At 44.6% G+C, this 19,775-nt stretch overlaps 1 protein-coding gene across 3 annotated transcripts in view; it reads right to left on the bottom strand.

The window, feature by feature from the left end:
* LOC118389376 (disks large-associated protein 4-like) overlaps positions 1 to 19,775 on the bottom strand; it is a 226,924-nt gene that overhangs the window by 32,327 nt on the left and 174,822 nt on the right. For all 3 annotated transcript variants that reach the window (XM_052527312.1, XM_052527314.1, XM_052527313.1), the window contains 5 exons: positions 17,349 to 18,754; positions 15,036 to 15,259; positions 11,709 to 11,804; positions 8,203 to 8,365; positions 4,086 to 4,350 (listed from right to left, as the gene is read on the bottom strand). In XM_052527312.1, the coding sequence (XP_052383272.1) occupies positions 4,086 to 4,350; positions 8,203 to 8,365; positions 11,709 to 11,804; positions 15,036 to 15,259; positions 17,349 to 18,683 (2,083 nt within the window). In that variant the 5' untranslated portion in view covers positions 18,684 to 18,754. The remainder of the gene's footprint in view (positions 1 to 4,085; positions 4,351 to 8,202; positions 8,366 to 11,708; positions 11,805 to 15,035; positions 15,260 to 17,348; positions 18,755 to 19,775) is intronic.

The following is a 19,775-nucleotide window of genomic DNA, read 5'->3' as shown; positions in this document are numbered from 1 at the left end:
GTATCAGCTGCTAAAGCCACTTTCTATCACTCTAAAGTTCACGCTTCGGGCCCCCCCCCCCCTCAACAAGACTGAGCTGCTTTTCCTCCGGGGGAAGGCCTGCCCGCTCAAACCTCTCCATCACAGTTGACAACTCCAGTTTCACCCAGCAAATATTCTTTGCGTGACCCTGGACAACATCTTCCCCGCTAACATGACATTAGTGACTCGTTCATGCTCTACAATATCCGTAGAGTACGACCCTACCTCACAAAAGAAGCAGCGCATGTACTAATCCAGGCACTTACCTCCTGTCTGGGCTCCCTGCTTGTGCCATCAAACCCCTGCAACTTATCCAGAACGCGGACGCCTGGTTTTTAACATTCCCAACTTCTCCCAAGTCACCCTGCTCCTCCACACATTCCAACGGACTTCCAGCTGAAGCTCGCATACACTACAAGACCATAGCACTTGCCTACGGAGCAAGAACTGCCCCATGAGAAAACGCATCACCCCAAGCACTGCGTTCTGCCACCTCTGGTCTCTTGGCCCTCCCACACCTACGGGAGGGCAGGTCCCACTCAACCCAGTCCAAGCTCTGCTTTGTCCTGGCACCCCACTGGTGGGACCAGCTTCCTCCTGAAGCTAGTACAGCAGAAACCCAACCTCAACACAGGAGGTTGATGGCACCTTAATTGGGAAGAACGGGCATGTGGTAATGACCGGCGAGGAACGGTATCAAACACACAGTTTATAGGTGTTTAATGCTGTTCCATTTGCTCCTTTCCGGCCATTATTATGAGCAGTTATTCCCTCCGCAGCCTCCACTACTCTTTGAAGAGTATCTCAAATAATCCCTCCCATGCCAGTGATGTCCCACCTAGCTATTTTAAGATTAACTGCAAATTGTGTCTGCTAAATGATTTGTTCTACACAGAATATCATAGGGAATCCCAGGACATGGGGTCTGTAATAAACTCGCATAGCTGCAGTCAAACTCCGCAACAGTTGTCACTGACTAGTTGGATATATTTCCCACTGGGCAAACCATTTATGCACTTACGACATTCATATGCATTTTCGCTCAGGGTTTTTCTTGGGGGAACTTTTTATTTATTGACATTTGCCAATAACAAATCAACTGTTTGTCAAAAGAAAATGGTAAAACACTTAATTGTGAGGCTAAATATAGGGCTGGACGTGCAGATAAATGAAAGTTGATTTAAAAAAATGCTTGGGTCCTTGAGCCTGATGAGGTTATTAACAGATAATGTTCCATTGGTTCAGGGTGACATACAGTATAGAAATGTATTTTTTTTTGCCTGGCCTCAAATTCTAGATGTAACATAGTAAAACTAAATATGTGACACTGAAATTAGTATGTTATCTTACATTTGGTATAGTTACTTAAGCCACAAATTGAAAGGAGGTTGGATGGGTAGGCTACTTAGTATGTTAGCTAACCCCTAACCTTAACCCTAATGGAGTATTCCTTAAAGGGCCGTAGCCATTTCCTGCAGTCAAATTACCTAGCAGCCTCATGGGTGGAATGTTAATATTTGTTCTGATATGATAATTAAACTTTTTTTAAATAACGCCTCATCCAGGGTTTGTCAAATTGTTTTGTTATATTTAAGTCTTCTGTGATGTATACCGAACCAAAATATGAACACAACATCTAAAGTGTTGCTTCATGAGCTGAAATAAAAGATCCCAGAAATGTTCAATTAGCACTAAACTTCTCTAAAATTGTGCACAAATAATAATAATCCGTCCACCTGACTAGAAGCTGGTTAAACATGATCATTACACAGGTGTGCCTTGTGCTGGGGACAAAATTAAAAAGCCACTCTAAAATGTGTCATTTTATCACAACACAATGCCACAGTTGTCTCAAGTTGAGCGGAGTGTGCAATTGGCATGCTGAGTGCAGGAATGTCAACCACAGCTGTTGCCAGAGAATTGAATGTTAATTTCTCCACCATAAGCCACCTCCAACATTGTTTTAGAGAATTTGGAAGTACATCCAACCGGCGTCACAACCGCAGACCATGTGTAATCACGCCAGCCCAGGACCTCCACATCCAGCATCTTCACCTGCGGGATCGCCTGAGACCAACCACCCGGACAGCTGATGAAACTAAGGAGTATTTCTGTCTGTAATAAAGCCCGTTTGTGGGGAAAATCTCATTCTGATTGGCTCACCTATGGCTGCGCCCCTGCCCAGTCATGTGGAATCCATAGATTAGTAAAATCCTTGAATCCATATTTTTGTTCAGTATATATTTTGTTGTATTGATACATATATAATACATTGTAGAACAATCCACACACACAGAGAGAGAGAGAGAGAGAGAGAGAGAGATATATATATACACAGTGGGTTTACTGCCTGTTCAGGCAGTTAACCCACTGACCCTAGGCCGTCATTGAAAATAAGAATTTGTTCTTAACTGACTTGCCTAGTTAAATAAAAGGAAAAAATATATATATATATAAAATAAATTGGAGACCAATCCACACTAATATATAGTGTGGATTGTTCTCCATCCGTCCCTGATTCAGAATATACCATCTTCGTAGTCATGGCATTCTTGGTTCAATTGTTAGCTACTGATGAATGGATGTCCACCGAATTTCCAATATAAAACAAATTTGACCTCGGTTGACTTAACGTTACACCGCGCGCGCTCTGATCTCGATTCCCGAATATTGCGCATCTATAGGCTAAACTGTGGCTAAATATTACGAAAGTCAACTGTCCTCGTCCAGGTTTACTGTCAAAATCAAATACAGCTACAGTAATATATCCATCCAAACAGTATCCCTTGCATTATACTCGCTAACATTATAGTTTGCAAAGCTGTTCAGGAGTTAAAATGAGAACCATCAAAGTCACAGCCGAAGGTAAACATTATTGGCAAAAAAAAACACTTACCCTTGTATCAGAAGATAAAGACTGAAAACGAAGCCTAGAAATGGCTTCGGGATTGCAGGAGCTGTTACTTCTTAACAACCCGTTTCAACACAAGCTTCTGGTAAAGCCTTCTTTTGTATTGCCCAGTTCCCAGGAAACGGTGGGAAAAGAGGCGTGGTGAGTACGGTCAAGAGCGCTGCAATGTGGAGGCTTTGGACGTGATAGTAGGCTATCATTTCATGGATACAAAATAGCAAGGAAACTCATGATGGCAATTCAAACCAACTGAGTGTATATTTCAGCCTCTGTATTACGAGTGGTTCATAGTCTAGTAGAGAGGGAGAGAGAGACATGCTTCAGCCTCCACCGATGCCAATTTCACAGGTGGCCAAGCCTGGACCATAGCCAAGGGTGACTGACCTTGTCAGATATGGGATAACAACAGGATGTGTTCACAGCCTGGTATCAGAGACTAGACATAACATAGTACATGTAAATCCTGCATGCTCAAATTAGTATGATATGTTACATTTGGTACGGTTACATAAAGCAGATGGTTACTTGGGTGGCTGTATAACCAAATGTTTAGCAACCCAAAGGTTGTGAGTTTGAATCTCATCATGGACAACTTTAGCATTTGAGCAACTTTTCAACTACTTACTACTTTTTTTAGCGACAGTACTTTGCAACTACTTAGGATATTAGCTAACCCTTCCCCTTTTAGCTAACAATTTCACAAACCCTAACCGTAACCCTTTAACCTAACTCCTAAACCTAACCCCTAGCCTAGCTAACGTTAGCCAGATATACCTAACCCCTAGCCTAGCTCACGTTAGCCAGATAACTACTAACCACCTATCCACCTAGCTAGAATTCATAGTATGTCATACATTTAGCAAATTCGTAACATATGATACGAATAGTAATTCGTAACCTACTGTGATAATACAAAATGGGTGATGGATGTCCACAAATGAATACATACTAAACTAAACATAACATATCATACTAAATGAGTGTCCCAGATTTATGTACAGAATAATACAATGCTCTGAGACCAGGTTGGTGTTCAGGGTGGTGAGTAGTCTGACAGTAGAAAGCTTACCCTCTCTATAATGATAACCTCAACCATTAGCAGGTAAAAGTGAAAAAATGACCTAAGATCAGCCTCTAAGGTAGGCCTACTCACCAGTGCTGGTGCTGTAGGTACGAACAGTAGTGGCGGTTGGCGGCGGCGAATCCGAGTCCACAGAAGCAGTGTCGTCATCCTGCGAGCATCCGGCCTGGATGGCCCGCAGGTAGCTATGGCTACGAGATCGGAAGCACGTGGGCATGGGTAGATCGGGAGGCTCCACTGCCTGGGAATGGGAGCGCGAGAGTGTGTGGGAATCTCGGAACGACGACTCGGCGCAGCTATCCTCGTAGCGTTGGCTCAACATCTCCAAGTCTCGTAGCTGGAAGGAGAAATACAGGTTGGCATGGGTGGCATAGGTTGGCATCTTGGCATGGGTGGCAGAGGTAGAGAGAGAGGGACAGCGTTACACGGCTCCTGCTGCTAGCAGAAGAGTGAAAGAAAGGCATGGTTTGTCCCAGGACCAGAGAGGAATGGTTGTTAGAGATCCATGGATTAAACCTGGGTTCTAATAGTGCTTTTTCAAATACATTTCCTGAACCAATGGAATAGTCCCAAAAGTGCATGTAATAACCATGTAATACTTCAAGCAGGCTCACGGAAACACTAAGTGTTTTGAATGAAATCAAATACTATATGAACCAGGTCTGCCATTGAGAGCACAGCTGACTGCGTCTGTTAGAGGAGTGAGCTAATTCCAGTTTTTTAAATGTATTTTATTTCACCTTTATTTAACCAGGTAGGCCAGTTGAGAACAAGTTTTCATTTACAACTGGCCAAGATAAAGGCCAAGATAAAGCAAAGCAGTGTGACAAAAACAACAACACAGAGTTACACATAAACAAATGTACAATCAATAACACAATAGAAAAATCTATGTACAGTGTGTGCAAATGTAGAAGAGTAAGAAGGTAAGGCAATAAATAAGCCATAGAGGCGAAATAATTACAATTTAGCATTAACACTGGAGGGATAGATGTGCAGATGATGATGTGCAAGTAGAGATACTGGGGTGCAAAAGAGCAAGAAGATAAATAACAATATGAGGATGCGGTAGTTGGGTGTGCAATTTACAGATTGGCTGTGAATAGGTACAGTGATCGGTAAGCTGCTCTGACAGCTGATGCTTAAATTTAGAGAGGGAGATATAAGTCTCCAACTTCAGTGATTTTTGCAATTCGTTCCAGTCATTGGCAGCAGAGAACTGGAATTAAAGGCGGCCAAATGAAGTGTTGGCTTTGGGGATGACCAGTGAAATATACCTGCTGGAGAGTGTGCTATGGTGGGTGTTGCTATGGTGAACAGTGAGCTGAGATAAGGCGGGGCTTTACCTAGCAAAGACTTATAGATGACCTGGAGCCAGTGGGTTTGGCGACGAATATGTACAGAGGGGCAGCCAACGAGAGCATATAGGTCGCAGTGGTGGGTAGTATATGGGGCTTTGGTGACAAAACATATGGCACTGTGATAGACTACATCCAGTTTGCTGAGTGGAGTGTTGGAGGCTATTTTGTAAATGACATCGCCGAAGTCAAGGATCGGTAGGATAGTTTTACAAGGGTATGTTTGGCAGCGTGAGTGAAGGAGGCTTTGTTTTGCGAAATAGGAAGCCAATTCTAGATTTAATTTTGGATTGGAGATGCTTTATGCGAGCCTGGAAGGAGAGTTTACCAGACACCTAGGTATATGTAGTTGTCCACATATTCTAAGTCAGAACCGTACAGAGTAGTGATGCTGGTCGTTCGGGTGCAGGCAGCAATCGGTTGAAGAGCATGCATTTGGTTTTACTAGCATTTAAAGCAGTTGGACTGTTGTATGGCATTGAAGCTTGTTTGGAGGTTTGTTAACACAGTGTCCAAAGAAGGGCCAGATGTATACAGCATGTTGTTGTCTGCGTAGAGATGGATCAGAGAATCACCAGCCGCAAGAGCGACATCATTGATATACACAGAGAAAAGAGTCGGCCTGAGAATTGAACCCTGTGACACCCACATAGTGACTGCCAGAGGTCCGGACAACAGGGCCTCCGATTTGACACACTGAACTCTGAGAAGTAGTTGGTGAACCAGGCGAGGCAGTCATTTGAGAAACCAAGGCTATTGAGTCTGCCGATAATAATGTGGTGATTGACAGAGTCGAAAGCCTTCTCCAGGTCGATGAAGACGGCTGCACAGTACTGTCTTTTATCGATGGCGGTTATGATATCGTTTAGGACCTTGAGCGAGGCTGAGGTGCACCCATGACCAGCTCGGAAACCAGATTGCATAGTGGAGAAGGTACGGTGGGATTCGAAATGGTCTGTGATTGAAGACTTTAGAAAGGCAGGGCAGGATGGATATAGGTCTATAGGTCAGCTTTCCAATCTTTGGGGATCTCAGATGATACGAAAGAGAGGTTGAACAGGCTCGTAATAGTAATTGCAACAATCTTGGCGGATAATTTTAGAAAGAGAGGGTCCAGATTGTCAAGCCCATCTGATTTGTAGGGATCCAGATTTTGCAGCTCTTTCAGAACATCAGCTGTCTGGATTTGGGTGAAGGAGGTTCAGAGCTGTTGTTGGCCGCAGTAGATGTAGCCAGGTGGAATACATGGCCAGCGGAAGAAGAATACTTAATCAAATTCTCGATTATCGTAGATTTATCGGTGGTGTGACACATTTGGATGGAATGCAGTCAAATGCACCCAAGAGGACACATTACAGTATTAAGGCTGGGTGAGGGGTCAGGGAAGTGCAGCAATAACACTTTCTCCCAAATCAACTCCTCATAGCAACTTGTCAAAGTCTAAGGCAGTTGAGAAGCTAAGCAAAGCTAACAACCATGCAATTTTTAACTGCCAATTAGTTTCAGTATCACTTTGTAAGTATTAATCAAAGACTAACTTCTCATAAAAACGTAGCCATTTGATTGACTTACATTTAAATTGGTTTCGAAGCCAGATTAAAGGCGCAGCAGTGCAAATGAAGGACTCTTGAGGTTTGACTGAGGGACGTGAACAATCTTTCTAAGAGGCGAGCCTAACGCCGTGTTGGAGTGACGGGGACATGATGAGTATGGTGTTTGAGTTGTCACTTATGCAGTTGGCTCTGTCACACGCTTCAGTAAATCAAAGAGTGGGGAGTAACGACAGCTCAGAGAGAGCGAGAGAGAAAGAGTGACAGATAAAAAGGGAGAAAGTGAGAGAAAGAGTGAGGGCCTGAGATCTATAGCCTGATCCCCGATCTGTTTAGCGCTGTCTCGCCAACTCTTAGGGTCATCGTCATGTCTGTACTTTGCAGTCCCCTTTATTAGTAACAGCATCATGTGTCATATTAATTGAATGTTATTCTGCTGTTTTTGGTTGACATACAGTCAACTCACAGAAAGGCGTTCTGTACCTTGCAGCTCTGAAGATGAGTAATTTACATGTAGGCCTGAATCCGCATGCATTTTCCTGAATTCATAAGACGTTGTACATTTCCCAAGATGGGGTCAGAATGCTTAATACTAATGGATTTTAAAGCCTAGTTTGACAGGCCTTTTGTAAAAGATCAAAGAGGATCAAGAGTCGTTCTTCATAACCATGATGACCTAGAAAGGTAATGGATCTTTCTGTGTAAATGGAGGAATTAGATTTTTTGGCTCAGAACATTAATATGAGAGGCATAATGAAAATGGACTCTTTCTTTTTTCAATAGGAGAATTATTCTATTGCAGTCATGTCGCTGAAGGCTGTTATCAGAGTAATTGCCCATTTGACAAGGCAAACTCTCATTTCGAGGCAAAAGAGGGGCCTCTTGAAAATGACTTGAGTGATTTGCAGGTGGAATGAGTGGAATGAGCTAGGTGATTTTTGAGAGGTGTATAAATACTCTCTTCTACCTCATTAGAACAGAAGCAACTGGGGTGGAGAATTGGAGAGCTAATGTTATACTTCACTCCAAAATCAAAATATGTCCAATTATATGTGCCGGAGTCTGGTGCAGAGGTAATTCTCACCCCCCCCCATCTGCTCCTTCCTGCATCTAATTCCCCTTCTCTGTACATCCCCACTATTCTGTCACAAAAATAATTAAGTACGATCGGAAAGAAGAAGAACAAAATAGAGTCTAATGCTGAGATAAGCTCAAGTCCCATGCTAGTTGTATGACCCCAAAGACGCCCCCCTCCAACCCCCATCACAGGTGACCTCTGACCTGGCTAATGCAGCTGCTCCTCCCCAGGGTGCTGCATCCGCCACCCTGGCTGAAGTCCTCATCATCCCAGCGGGGGAACAGGGAGCCCCCCACCGGACCCCCCAGACAGTCCAGGTTGTCCAGGCTACGGTTGGTGGACAGCTCTCTCAGAGAGGGAAGACAGCTGAAGGGGACAGGAGGAGGAGGGGGAAGAGAGGAGAGGATGGGAGGAGAGTTGACGTGAGAAGACAAGGGGGATGATATCAGAGAGAAGGGAAGGAGAGAATGAGCAAAGAATGGAAGAGCCGAGAGGAGTGGGAAAAGGGATTATGAAGGAAAGAAAAGAGAGAAGTAGAGGGGAGGGGCAGACAGGAGATGAAAGGAAGGGGAATTCAGTTTAGGTCGCTTCTCATCCCTGGTTCCATTCATTATCATTTTCATTACCTGTCAGCATCATTGCCCCTATCATGACACCTGTGAATAATGTTTCTCCCATCTCATCTCATTACAATAATATAACCCATATACTGTAGCCCTCAAACACTGCAAAGCCAATGATACACAGGTCAAGCATATGTAAAGTCTTATTCCACGCATCAGGGTGCCAATATCAAAGACGAGTAGGGAAAACAATCCACATTCACTTCATATCAGCAATAATGAATGTGATTACCAAAAGAGAACCTAGTATTTATTTGTCTTTGCTGGCCCACAGTGATAGCGACATGACATTTCACTTTTCATGTGATTGTGATGATCATTCCGTTACAGTTGAAATTGGAAGTTTACACACACTTAGGTTGGAGTCGTTAAAACTCATTTGTCCACCATTCCACAAATTTCTTGCTAACAAACTATAGTTTTGGCAAGTCAGTTAGGACATCTACTTCATTTTTCCAACAATTGTTTACAGACAGATTATTTCACTTATAATTCACTGTATCACAATTCCAGTGGGTCAGAAGTTTACATACACTAAGTTGACTGTGCCTTTAAACAGCATGGAAAATTCCATAAAATTATGTCATGGCTTTTGAAGCTTCGGATAGGCTAATTGACATCATTTAAGTCAATTGGAGGTGTACTTTTGGATGTATTTCAAGGCCTACCTCCAAACTCAGTGCCTCTTTGCTTGACATCATGGGAAAATCTAAAGAAATCATCCAAGGCTTCAGAAAAAAAATGGTAGACCTCAAGTCTGGTTCATCTTCGGAGCAATTTCCAAACGCCTGAAGGTACCACGTTCATCTGTACAAACAATAGTACGCAAGTATAAACACCATGGGACCACGCAGCTGTCATTACCGCTCAGGAAGGAGACGCGTTCTGTCTCCTAGAGATAAACATACTTTGGTGCGAGAAGTGCAAATCAATCCCAGAACAACAGCAAAAGACCTTGTTAAGGTGCTGGAGGAAACGCGAACAAAAGTATCTATATCCACAGTAAAACGAGTCCTATATTGACATAACCTAAAAGGCCGCTCAGCAAGGAAGAAGCTACTGCTCCAAAACCGCCATAAAAAAATCCAGACTACGATTTGCAACTGCACATGGGGACAAAGATCGTACATTTTGGAGAAATGTCCTCTGGTCTGATGAAACAAAAATAGAACTGCTTGGGCATAATGACTATCATTATGTTTAGAGGAAAAAGGAGGAGGCTTGCAAGCTGAAGAACAACATCCCAACCATGAAGCACGGGGGTGGCAGCGTCATATTGTCGGGGTGCTTTGTTTTGTTGCAGGAGGGACTGGTGCACTTCACAAAATAGATAATGAGGAAGGAAAATTATGTGGATATATTGAAGCAACATCTCGAGACATCAGTCAGAAAGTTAAAGCTTGGTCGCTAATGGGTCTTCCAAATGGACAATGACCCCAAGTATACTTACAAAGTTGTGGCAAAATGGCTTAAGGAGAACAAATAGTAGGTATTGGAGTGGCCATCACAAAGCTCTGACCTCAATCCTAAATAACATTTGTGGGCAGAACTGAAAAAGCGCATGTGAGCAAGGATGCCTACAAACCTGACTCAGTTACACCAGCTCTGTCAGGAGGAATGGGCCAAAATTCACCCAACTTATTGTGGGAAGCTTGTGGAGGGCTACCTGAAACGTTTGACCATGTTAAACAATTTAAATGCAATGCTACCAAATACTAATTGAGTGTATGTAAACTTCTGACCCACTGGGAATGTGATGAAAGAACTAAAAGCTGAAATAAATCATTCTCTCTATTATTATTCTGACATTTCACATTCTTAAAATAAAGTGGTGATCCTAACTGACCTAAAATAGGGAATTTCTACTAGAATAAAATGTCGGAATTGTGAAAAACTGAGATTAAATGTATTTGGCTAAACTGTATGTAAACTTCCTACTTCAACTGTACAGTCATGACCGAAATTGTATGCTAAATAAATGGGATAATTCTATTATTTTATACTAATACAATTGCTTAGAGAAAGATATTTGTTGAAATTGATCACATTTTTGGGGGGATTTCACCTAATGTTTATATTCTGTCATAAAGAGCACATGTTTAATTTAATTTAAAAAATAGTTTTCCCATCTCAGGAGGTCTAATTTAAAAAACAAGTGCCTGTTAACTGCCAAATAAAATAACAGGGTTGACAGTAACAGGGTTGACAGTAACAGGGTTGACAGCAACAGGGTTGATGATTTAATCTTAAATCAGCCATAAATCCCCTTGTGACAGAGGGAATGAGGGAACTCCAACAGGGAGTGGCAATTGAATGCAAGCTTCACAAGGACATTTTAATTGTTAAAATACTAATTTCGTGGAACGAAAAAAGGATAGGGGTCAATATTTTTGCCACCCCGGTTTTCAATACTCCGGCACCCTCCCTTTGCGAGGATAACAACAAAGAAAGAAATTCATAAATTATTTGACCACAAAATAAACAATTTGCAATGGCCATCTCAGTACCTGGACCTGAACCCTATTGAAAACCTGTGGTTTGAATTGAAGCGGGCAGTCCATAAGCACAGATGATTAAGGATCTGGTAAGATTCTGTATGGATGAGTGGTTGAAGATCCCTCCCAATGTCTTCTCCAATCTCAGAAAACATTTGAGAAAAAGGCTCAGCGTCATTATCCTAGCAAGAGGATGGTGCCAGGGTATTGATAACAGGAGATCCAATCATTTTTAATCATATTTCTCTGAGCAATACATATTCTTGTCATGACTGTACAGACGGAGATCCCTGGCATGAAAGACCAGCTGGGCATTGGCAATCCTTTATTTGGGAGGGGGGGTACTTTGTGTGAGGGCAGAGGGGGCAGTGGGGGAAGCAAATTAGTTTGGAGGAAAAGGCGGGTGTGGTGGGTGGCATGACTTTGGCATGGCGTTGGCACTCACGTGGCATGGGTAACCCGAAGAGGTGGGCAAGACCTGGGGGGCAGGGGGAGGGGTGACTGAGTTATTGATTGATTGGGGCAGCATCCAATCCAGTGCAAGCGTAAGCCTGCCACCTAATGGTGATTAGCTGGCTGCCTAGCACTGACCTGCCCAGTTGGTGCAGAGAGGACACACTGTGCAGAGGAGACCACAGTGCCTCCAGCTCCCCCTGCAGCATGGCGTAATCCAGGGCTCTGCTGCTCCTGCCAACCAGGGTGGAGCAGACCACGGCGGGAGAACAGGGGTTTGGCGTTTGGGTTTTGGCAGGGTGGGGGGGGAGCAGGGTTAGAGTCATTTAGCATGCAGGTTTGAAATCATTTACGTATTTGAATGACATGTCATTTTTTTTAAGCAACACTCCTGCTACTTTATCATGTTGTCAATATCAACAAAAAGCTGCGTCTATCATGACGTAACAGAATATATTCACTTTTGCTTCGTGATTGCCTGGCCAGTATGCTTATAGCTTGTTGATTTGCTGCTGCCTTGTGGACTAAACGTTCACTGTATTCCTGTTCTTGTTACTCTTTTCTTGACTGTATGTTTCCAAATAATGGCCAGTCTGCAACAACACGTCCCTATGGAAATACATCCGTGTCAAATTCTATCACGCAAAGTTTTAGGATATTATTGGCACACATGTCATGGCATATAACCCTGACCTCAGAGAACACAAACGTTACAAACTCCTTAAAGTTCCTTCAAATCAAAGGAGACATTAGAGGAAACCGTAAACCCAGCAGCTTGCTCATTGTTGATCCCATTCTCTGCGACTACTTAATCAAAATGGGTGTCGATTCGTTTGTCATTATGTCAAAATGAACAGGACCCCCAATGCACTGCCCCCCCCCTGTGTCTAGCCCAGTGTGTGTCTGTCTGCTTCAGAAAGCATGTAATCTAGAGACAATGAACTAGAAACCCTAGTCAGTCTGTCAGGGGGAGAGGAGGAGACTATAGCCTAGTTTGTGGTGACTCACTATCTGTCTGTGCAGTAGCTGAAGGCGGCATCGTGTGTGTGATGTTCTGAAAATGTTACGGAAAGAGGACTCTATCCTTTCAGGCCAAGCCGCTACGTTGCGGAAATGTTAGTAAATCAACGGTGAGGAAACCATAATCAGAGCTCTGGCATGTGTAGGAGGCAGGAGTCTGACGGTGCTTAATCCCACGCGTGAGTGAGCACAGCTTGTCTGACTGTGTGTGTTAGTCTCTATAGTATGCAAGGCCTGTTTGCTGGCATGCCAAAAGCTGGCAGCATGGCCGTCTCCTTCCTGCATGTCACAGCTCTGTTTTGAAATGGTGCCATGGGCCCAGTGTGTGTGTTTGTTTATGTGTATGTCTGTGTTCGTGTGTGTGTGTGTGTGTGTGTGTGTGTGTGTGTGTGTGTGTGTGTGTGTGTGTGTGTGTGTGTGTGTGTGTGTGTGTGTGTGTGTGTGTGTGTGTGTGTGTGTGTGTGTGTGTGTGTGTGTGTGTGTGTGTGTGCGTGTGTGTGTGTGCGTGCGTGCGTGCATCTAAGAGAGAGTGAAAGGATGTGGATGTGTGTGTATACTATGTGACATAGCCTTATTCATTCTTCTCGAGTGGCGCAGCGGTCTCAGGCACTGCATCTCAGTGCCAGAGGCGTCACTACAGACACCCTGGTTTGAAATCCAGGCTGTATCATGATTGGGAGTCCCACAGGGCGGTGCACAATTGGCCCTTCATCGCCTGGGTTAGGCCGGTGTAGGCCGTCATTGTAAATAAGAATTTGTTCTTAACTGACTTGCCTAGTTAAATAAAGATAAAATATACATCATGTAACTGTGTGTACGTCTGTATGCTTGTGTGTGGGCGTCTAAGAGAGAGTGAAAGGATGTGTGTATGCTATGTGACGTAGCCTTGTTAATGCTTATCCTATACAATGTAATTGAGTTGATACTACACTGAACAAAAATATAAACACAACCGTGTAAAGGATTTTACTGAGTTACAGTTCCTATAAGGAAATCTTTCAATTGAAATCAATTCATTAGGCCCAAAATCTATGGATTTCATCTGTTGGTCACAGATACCTTGAAAAAAAGGTAAGGGTGTGGGTCAGAAAACCAGTCAGTATCTGGTGTGACCACCATTTGCCTCATGCAGCGCGACACATCTCCTTCACATTGTTGAACAGGCTGTTGGTTGTGGCCTGTGGAATGTTGTCCCACTCCTCTTAAATGGCTGTGTGAAGATGCTGGATACTGATGGGAACTGGAACACACTGTCGTACACGACCCAGAGCATCCCAAACATGCTCAATGGGTGACGTGTCTGGTCAGTATGCAGGCCATGAGGTGATGGTGGTGGATGAATGACACAACAATGGGCCTCGGGATCTTGTCACGATATCTCAGTGCATTCAAATTGCCAGTGATAAAATGCAATTGTGTTCGTTGTCTGTAGCTTATGCCTGGCCATACCATAACCCGACCACCACCATGGGGCACTCTGTTCATAACGTTGACATCAGCAAACCGCTCACCCACAAGACGCCATACACACTTGTCTGCCATCTGCCCGGTACAATTGAAACCCGGGATTCATCCATGAAGAGCACACTTCTCCAGCTAGTGGCCAATGGCCATCAAAAGTGAGCATATGCCCACTGAAGTCGGTTATGACGCCGAACTGCAGTCAGGTCAAGACCCGGGTGAGGACAATGAGCATGCAGATGAGCTTCCCTGAGAAGGTTTCTGACAATTTGTGCAGAAATTCTTCGGTTGTGCAAACCCACAGTTTTATCAACTGTCCGGATGGCTGGTCTCAGACCATCCCGTAAGTGAAGAAGCCAGATGTGAAGGTCCTAGGTTGGCGCGGTTACATGTGGTCTGCGGTTGTGAGGCCCGGTTGCCAAATTCTCTAAAACGACATTGGAGGTGGATTATGGTAAATAAATAAATGGACATTCCTCCAGTCATCATGTCAGTTGCGTGCTCCCTCAAAAATGTTGACATTTGTGGCATTGTGTTGCACATTTTAGAGTGGCCTTTTATTGTCCCCAGCACAAGGTGCACCTGTGTAATCATCATTCTGTTTATTCAGCTTCTTGATATGCCACTCTCAGGTGGATGGATTACCTTGGCAAAGGAGAAATGCTCACTAACAGGGAGGTAAACAAATTTGTGCACAGCATTTTAGAGAAAGAATGCTTTTTGTGCGTATGGAACATTTCTGGGATCTTTTATTTCAGCTCATGAAACATGGGACCAACACTTTACATGTTGAATTTATATTTTTGTTCAGTGTAGTTTGGGTTTGCGTCAACTTGAAAGTGTTATAAAGTCTACAAACTCTATGTCAGCAAGGCAGTATTGATCAAATCGCTACATCAAAAAAGTCTACATGTTAGTATGCTGACATGAATGCATGTTTGCCTAAATGAATGTCCATGTGGGATACTTTGGTGCTGAGCTTACTTGCGTGACGGTAGCTGGTCGCTCAGAGACTGCTGGGTGGCCCTGAGGTAGCTCTGGCGGCGGGCGGCCATTTTGGGCGAGGGCTTGATGCTGACGTCTGAGTCGTCGCTGTCCTCCAGGTCACCCATGGCCTTCACATAGCTGCCACTCCGCATGCGCCTGCATGGGATCTCGTTGGCTCCGGCTACTCCACCGCTGCGACCCAGCGTGTTACTCCAGTCCCCCTACAAGCAGCAGCCCATATATATTCTTATATATGACAATATACCACTATGTCATTTATATTGATAGGATTGTGTGTGTATTGTGATATTCACATAATATAATTTGTTTTGCTGAATTCATTCAGTAATCTAAAGTATCTACAGTATGTTCTAAAGACCCACAAAAGATCCCTGAGGGACACCATCCTACTTTTCTTGACCAGAGCTATGGTGTTATCGATTGCACATGTAAATAAACGTTTTGAACTACAAAAAAATGAATTAAATCATTAAGAATGCTATAGGGCTGTTACATTTGACCAACTCCTCCCTCAATATCTTTACTTTGAAAACCAAGTAAAAACAATTTGTATCAAAACAATTCTATGGGTAAAAAAAAGCATGTTAATGTCACATGGATAAATGTCACGACATAAAGTCAGGCTGATAAAATGGATGATGCACAGTAATCATACCAAACTGGTAGACAGGGCCATATCTTAGTGAAATAAACTGAGGTAATTGAAAAACAAGACAAGCGGACATACAGTGGAGGAATAGTCAACCTAACACTCAAATGGTCCAACACATACAGTATAGTAGGTTTATTGTGGTCACAAGGCTACAAGTTTTATGTTTCGATCCAAACAGATCTTTGTCAAACCTGAAAAACTGTCTGGATATTTAACCCTATAAGTGCCAACAGGGGTCAATTTTGACACTCAAGTGGTCAAAAATGGCCATTTCAGACAACCCCCCCACAATTTACCATGATTTCTGTGTTAACATAGTAATCTCTATTTTGTGTACTTGTTTTGCGTGGCTAAACTGAAAATGTAAACTTAGTAAACTTAAAGGCTTAAAGGCCTAAAGACCGAGACAATAAGAAGACGCATTGGCAGAATAAAGTCAACCACACGTTTGTTTTAGCACAAAACCGGACAGCAACCTCTGTCCAGTGAAGTCCACAAAGCATATTGCATGTACAGTAGCAGACACTTACATGACCTACAGCATGGTGTTTTTTGGAACCATTTCACTGTTTGACCTCTAGGTTTTATGGGTATTATGTGGGGCTCTATGCAGTGGTGTAAAGTACGTAAGTGATACTTAAGTCGTTTCTTGGGGTATCTGCACTTTACTAGTTATATTTTGGGCAACTTTTACTTCACTAAACTAAATGATGTCTGAGTGTTGGAGTGTGCTCCTGGATATCTGTCAATAAAATAAATAAAAATAAACAAATGCCTTCTTGATTGTTTAATATAAGAAATTTGAAATTATTTTTATTTTACTTTTACTTTTGATACTCAAGTACATTTTAGCAATTCCATTTACTTTTGAAACTTATGTATATTTAAAACCAAATAAAGACTTTTACTCAAGTAGTATTTTACTGGGTGACTTTCACTTTTACTTGAGTCATTTTCTATTAAGGTATCTTTACTTTTACTCAAGTATGACAATTGAGTACTTTTTCCACCACTGGCTCTATGGAGCTACCCCAGATGTGGCCCCTGGGGGGGCATGGCAACCACTGTAACTAAAAAATACCAAATCGAGTCTCATCTTTTAGATGCAATAGGAACTGAATTGATAGCCCATAGCATTCCAAAGTTAGAGCTAAGAGTCTGATGGCACCGGCGCCCATATCGCCTATATTGTCGGACATTTTAGGCCATACCAGTAGGTCAGATTAGCTGTTTCGCCAATTTCTCAGCTCATCCAAGAGCCACATAAGAGTATCACAGAAACAAAACACTTTGAATGAATAACATGTTCATAACAAGTGGCTATGGATGAAAATGATCAAAATATCTGTTCAAAACATGAAACTATACGAAAACGTTTATTTTGAAACATCAAATTTGACTATAAATGTGTAATTATTTTCAAAATATATGCTTATATAGGCTATATATAAGAAGTGTTATTGTTTGACAGAAAGTGTATTTTTGTCATATTTTCCTATTTTGGTAAAAGAAATATCCCCTTTAATATGTTGCCGCTTTTGGGGTTGTGTCCACTATGCCTTATTCTATCTCTCCACAATTTCTTTATGTCCAGCACATATCCGTTTGACAACAGACATTTTTTAGATACTACTCACCTGTCGGCCCACTTGCAGGTAGTTGCAGGCCAGCTCCTGCTGGCACGACTTGGACTTGAGCATGGACCGGTCCAGGGTGGCCGAGTGGCCCTTCTGCAGCACCTGTCTGGGCTGACCCAGGGTCAGTGTCGACCACGAACCCCCCTTCATAAAGTCATTACTGTTCACCCCCATGCTGATCCCACCTCCTCCTCCGCCCCCACCTCCGCCCCCAGGTCCTGGCAGTGCCTGTTGATACTTTATGACCTCGTTGTGGCTCTTGGATGAGCTGATGGTGTTGTATCCACTGTGGACCACGTAGCGGCTCTGGTGCCCCTGCTGCTGCTGTAGTGCCCCCTGCTGGGAATCGTAGGCAGTACCGTGGGTGGCGTGCTGGGTGGCATGCGCTGTGGGTCGTCCCAGTGTCATGGCTATGGGGTTGCGGTAGTTGCTGAGGTCAGCACTGTCCAGGTCGTCCGAGCTCCAATAGCCCGACATGTTGGAGCGCGGCCGCCGCTTGCCCGTCCCGCCCCCGTCTGACTTGGACCCGCCCCGGTCTTTGCTCTTTGCTCGCTGTTCCCGCTTCCCACCGTCCTCTGTCCCGGATGAGGTCCCACCGCTGCCACTTCCTGCCCCCGAACGCCCATTAACACCCTTGAGGTTGTGGCCATCCATGGACTGTGACTTGGCGAAGAGCTTCTGGACAGAGCACACCAGGTTACGGATGCGCCCGGGGCTGTCGGTGCGCTGCTTGGAGGCGGCGGAGAGGGCGGCCGATGTGCTCCGGTGGAACTGCAGTGTGCTGAAGCCATCTCTGGGCCCCCCAGGCAGCTGCTTGTCCAACTGGTCCAGCAAGTTGGGCGCCAGCTGCCGGTTCATCTTGGCCCCGCCGGAGATGGTGGCAGAGCCGCTGGTGATCATGGGCCCCCGACTGCTCTGCAGGCCCCCCATGCCACTCGAGCCATGCATCCCTATGCCCATTCCCATGCCCATGGACATGGAGGTGCCCAGGGTTCCCGTGCTAATGCCCCCGATGCTGTCCCCCTGTGGCGGGGAGAAGTCGGACGGGTCATAGTGGGCGTTGTAATGGATGCGGGGGAAGGTGCTGCTGTTGGACAGCTGGTTGTTGAGGGGGAGAGAATAGTCCGGGGGAAGGGAGCCCTGATTGTAGTGGTGGTCCACAGAGGGGTTGTAGTGGTGCGGGTCCATGGTGCCGTAGTGGTCCATGCTGGTGGGGCTGAGAAGGTAGGGGCTCCGAGGCAGTGTGGAGGCCTGGTGGGGGTACAGGGGCTCCGGGGGGCCCTGGGTGGGGTCGCAGGAGTCGGAGCGATTGCGGTTGGCTCCTAACCCTTTCATGGTGGTCAGGAGGGGCCCCCTTCTAGAAGACTCCCCAGCCAGGGAGAGACGAGAGGCCTGGAGGATGACTCCTGGAAGAGTGAGAGAGAGAGAGAGAGAGAGAGAGAGAGAGAGAGAGAGAGAGAGAGAGAGAGAGAGAGAGAGAGAGTTGGGTCAGCTTCTACCCAGACAGGCAAACAAAAGAAAACATTTATGCTCACAGACAGACTGTGCACTGTGAAATATTTTCATCTCAATGAGCCAACACCCCACAGCCTCCCACGGAGAACATCAGTCTTCAAATGTTAAAATGTTGGAAATAGATAGGACTAGAAACAATGCAATGTTGCAACCTGTGGGTCAAAAGGTTTGTTTTGTCGACAATTGCTGGCAGCCACAAACAGCTACATCAATGGCATTGTAGAGTTATACTTTCAACTGAAGAGAGCACAGAAAAAAACACAAGGAAAATTATGACTATTGGCAATTCATCTCTCCTTATCAACATTTCTTGACGAGATAATCATAACCTGACATTGTAATCTGAGAGAGAGAGAGAGAGAGAGAGAGAGAGAGAGAGAGAGAGAGAGAGAGAGAGAGAGAGAGAGAGAGAGAGTGGATAGTGTGCGTTTTTGTGGTGCATGCATGGGGATGGGATGTCGTTGTCATTGCTCTCGGCATAGCATGAGTAGCAAGCTAAACCCACCAAGACATCCCTTTTTATCCTCTCACACGTCCAACATCAAACCTCCACCTCGCTTCTGTTCCACTCTGATAGCAACACCTCCTGCTACCAACTATCCTCCACAGCCGGGAGGTACCCAGTGCCTTATCACCAGGAGAGCCCTTACCTCCGGGTAGACCCCTCCCTTCTCCCAGCTTCCCATCTGTCTCTTCCTCGCCAGTCTCCAATACATGAGAGATTTTCCAGCGGGCATCCCTGGCACGGGGCACTAAGACTGGCACGCCCAGTGGTATTATGATGAGGGTTAAGAGGATTGGTGGCAGGGGGTGGCAGATGGGGATTGGCTGGTTGGTGCCCCGCCGCCCGCCTGCCCAGCCCAAGACGGTCTGTGCCAGTGCCCTGCCTGGCAAGGTGGTTAACGCTTGCCA

The sequence above is a fragment of the Oncorhynchus keta genome, chromosome 10 (assembly GCF_023373465.1).
Source record: "Oncorhynchus keta strain PuntledgeMale-10-30-2019 chromosome 10, Oket_V2, whole genome shotgun sequence".
Taxonomy (NCBI): domain Eukaryota; kingdom Metazoa; phylum Chordata; class Actinopteri; order Salmoniformes; family Salmonidae; genus Oncorhynchus; species Oncorhynchus keta.
This window is presented reverse-complemented; position numbering and strand designations above follow the sequence as displayed.